Consider the following 2,246-nt stretch of genomic DNA (forward strand, 5'->3'; position numbering starts at 1 on the left):
TTCCCAGTGAGGCTGCCTCAATTCTCTGGAGCAAATAGCAAGCAGCCTTGCTGACATGCTAACTGACCCAAGCTTTGTTCCAAGGTCGGGGGGTGCACAACAGTAGCCTTGCCAACGTGTTGATCCGACCAAAAGCGGAGCTCAAAGGTCAGGGGGCTCAGACAGATCCTGGGGCCTCACCGGGTCGGACTCCTCCACCCCCGGGCCTCCCCGCACCCCGTGCGCCCTCCCCACGGGGACCCCCTTGGGAGTGACGGTGTGACGAGGCCCTCGCAGGTACGTCCGAGCTCACGGCCCTGCAGTCACTGAGTGTCCTACTCCCAGTCACGGCGGGGCTGGAGCGGCAGTGTCAGCAGGTGCCCATCCTGTGTGCTGGCCGCACTCAGGGTAGCAGGTGCCCATCGGTCAGTGGGACCTCCTCCAGGTGGGCGGGGCTGGGGTGGTGCTCACGGGATCTCTGTGGCCTCTGACCCTGTAGCCCTGAAGGCCATGTGGTGGTCCTGTGCTAGACCAGGGCCCTGCCTGCTGCCCACCTCCCCAGGAGTCACCTCCTTGGGCCAGGGGTTGTCGCTGTGGCACCTGCCGTGGAGGGACGTCCACATGTCCTCTGTCCACTCCACACGTGACGAGGGAGCGTGCCCCACCCTCCTGTCCCTGCCGTGGAGGGTCATCCACGTGTCCAGTGTCCATGCGTGACGAGGGAACCTGCACTCCCTTCTGCCCCGCTGGGTGTGCTTGGCATGTTCGGCATGGGTGTCCCGCGGCAGAGCCCGCCAGGCCTGCCGGTGCTGAGGGGAGCCCAGAGGTCCCCGGCCTCCTGAGGACAGGGTGGGCCCGCTGCTGTGCTCGGGCTGTAGGTGGGCTGCACCCTACGTCTCCACGCCACGGAGCAGGTAGTGTCCTCTCGGGATCTTGGGGGCCCCTGGACGTGCCCACAGCACTGGCCTCTACCAGCTTCGCTCCTGTGCCTGGGCGTCCGGCCGTCGTGAGCTGTGTTCGTGGCCACGCCCTTCCCGGTCTCTGTGTGGGTGCAGTTGTGTCCCCCCCCAGTTGGGGCATGTTCTGGGAACCCCAGTGGAGCCTGAGATATGGGTGGGATGGAGCTTTTAGGATCCGAGTCCTGAGGGCTACGAAGACAGCAGGGGCAGGCAGTGTGGACGGCGCGGATGGCCCTGGGTAAGGGCAGGGTGGGGAGGCACAGTGCGAGGTTGCCCACTTTCTCAGGAGGGTGTGCAGGCGGAAGCTGGGGACGTTCGTTTCTCATGCTCTCCCTCCTCGGGCCGAGGTGGCTGCGGGACTGAGCCGAAGCCGGAGGGGTGGCTATGCTCAGGAGCCCAGACGGTGCTGAGGCCGGCGCGGCCCGAGGCGTGGCATTGACACCGCTGTTGTTACTTTCCGCAGGCCGCTCTAATTGAAGCCAACGGAGAACTAAAGGTCTTTGTAGACCAGAATCTTAGTCCCGGAAAAGGTAAGGAAGCCCGTTTCGGAACCTCGGCCGGGATAGCGAGTGGTGTTTGCCGGCTGACGAGTGCAGGCGGGCGCCTCGGTGATGGTGGGCACCCACGGATCTGGCCCCGGTCCGCACGCACCGTTGGCACTGTCCGTGTCGGCCGCTGGGTTTTAGCTGTTCAGAAAGTCAGACGCGTGGCATGTGCAGTCATAAGGTCAGACGCGTGCAATGTGCAGACGAGAACGAGGCGTGTCCTTCCTGCGTGAGGGCAGGCGCGAAGCCCCTCTAGGAGCTTCCCGAACCCGACTGTGCTGTGGACCTGGAGGCAGGGCCAGCAGCAAGCCGTGCATGGGCCACGGGGGACTCCCCGCAGCGGCTTTGCCTTCGTGTCTTCACGGCCTGAGCCGGGGTGCAGGGCAGGAGGTGGAGTGCCCTTTCCAAGGCCCGGCCTTCTCGGTGAGCTTCTGTGGGCGGCTGCACGGGGCCTGCGTTGCTTTGCCGTGGGGCCCGGCCCTCAGAAGGCTGCCTGGTGCGGCCAGGGGGTGAGGCAGCTCCCACACACCCATCCGTGTTTGCTGGAAACAGCCTTGTGTGGGCGCGTGTCCAGGAAGCACTCGCCGGTGGGGCTGGGCAGCAGCACCCGAGCTCAGGACACATCGCCCGCTGTGTCGGTGCCAGCCTGGGGCCCAGGGTCTTGCAGCGTCACGCGCCAGGTCCCGGCGTGGGGAGCGAGCCCTGCCGTGGCTGTGGGCTCCGGGAGTGGCCGCCATGGCTGTGTGTCTCGGAGCGAAGGGGG

The 2,246-nt window shown here is 66.2% G+C and overlaps 1 protein-coding gene across 1 annotated transcript in view; it reads left to right on the forward strand.

Annotated features, from left to right (window-relative positions):
* Window positions 1-2,246, forward strand: part of TFDP1 (transcription factor Dp-1) — a gene marked incomplete in the record, with an annotated part of 43,941 nt that overhangs the window by 15,032 nt on the left and 26,663 nt on the right. Inside the window, 1 exon segment of the mRNA XM_014592056.2 lies at window positions 1,402-1,468. Coding sequence (XP_014447542.1) covers window positions 1,402-1,468 — 67 coding nt within the window.

The sequence above is a fragment of the Tupaia chinensis genome, unplaced genomic scaffold (assembly GCF_000334495.1).
Source record: "Tupaia chinensis unplaced genomic scaffold, TupChi_1.0 Scaffold000644_1, whole genome shotgun sequence".
Classification (NCBI taxonomy): domain Eukaryota; kingdom Metazoa; phylum Chordata; class Mammalia; order Scandentia; family Tupaiidae; genus Tupaia; species Tupaia belangeri.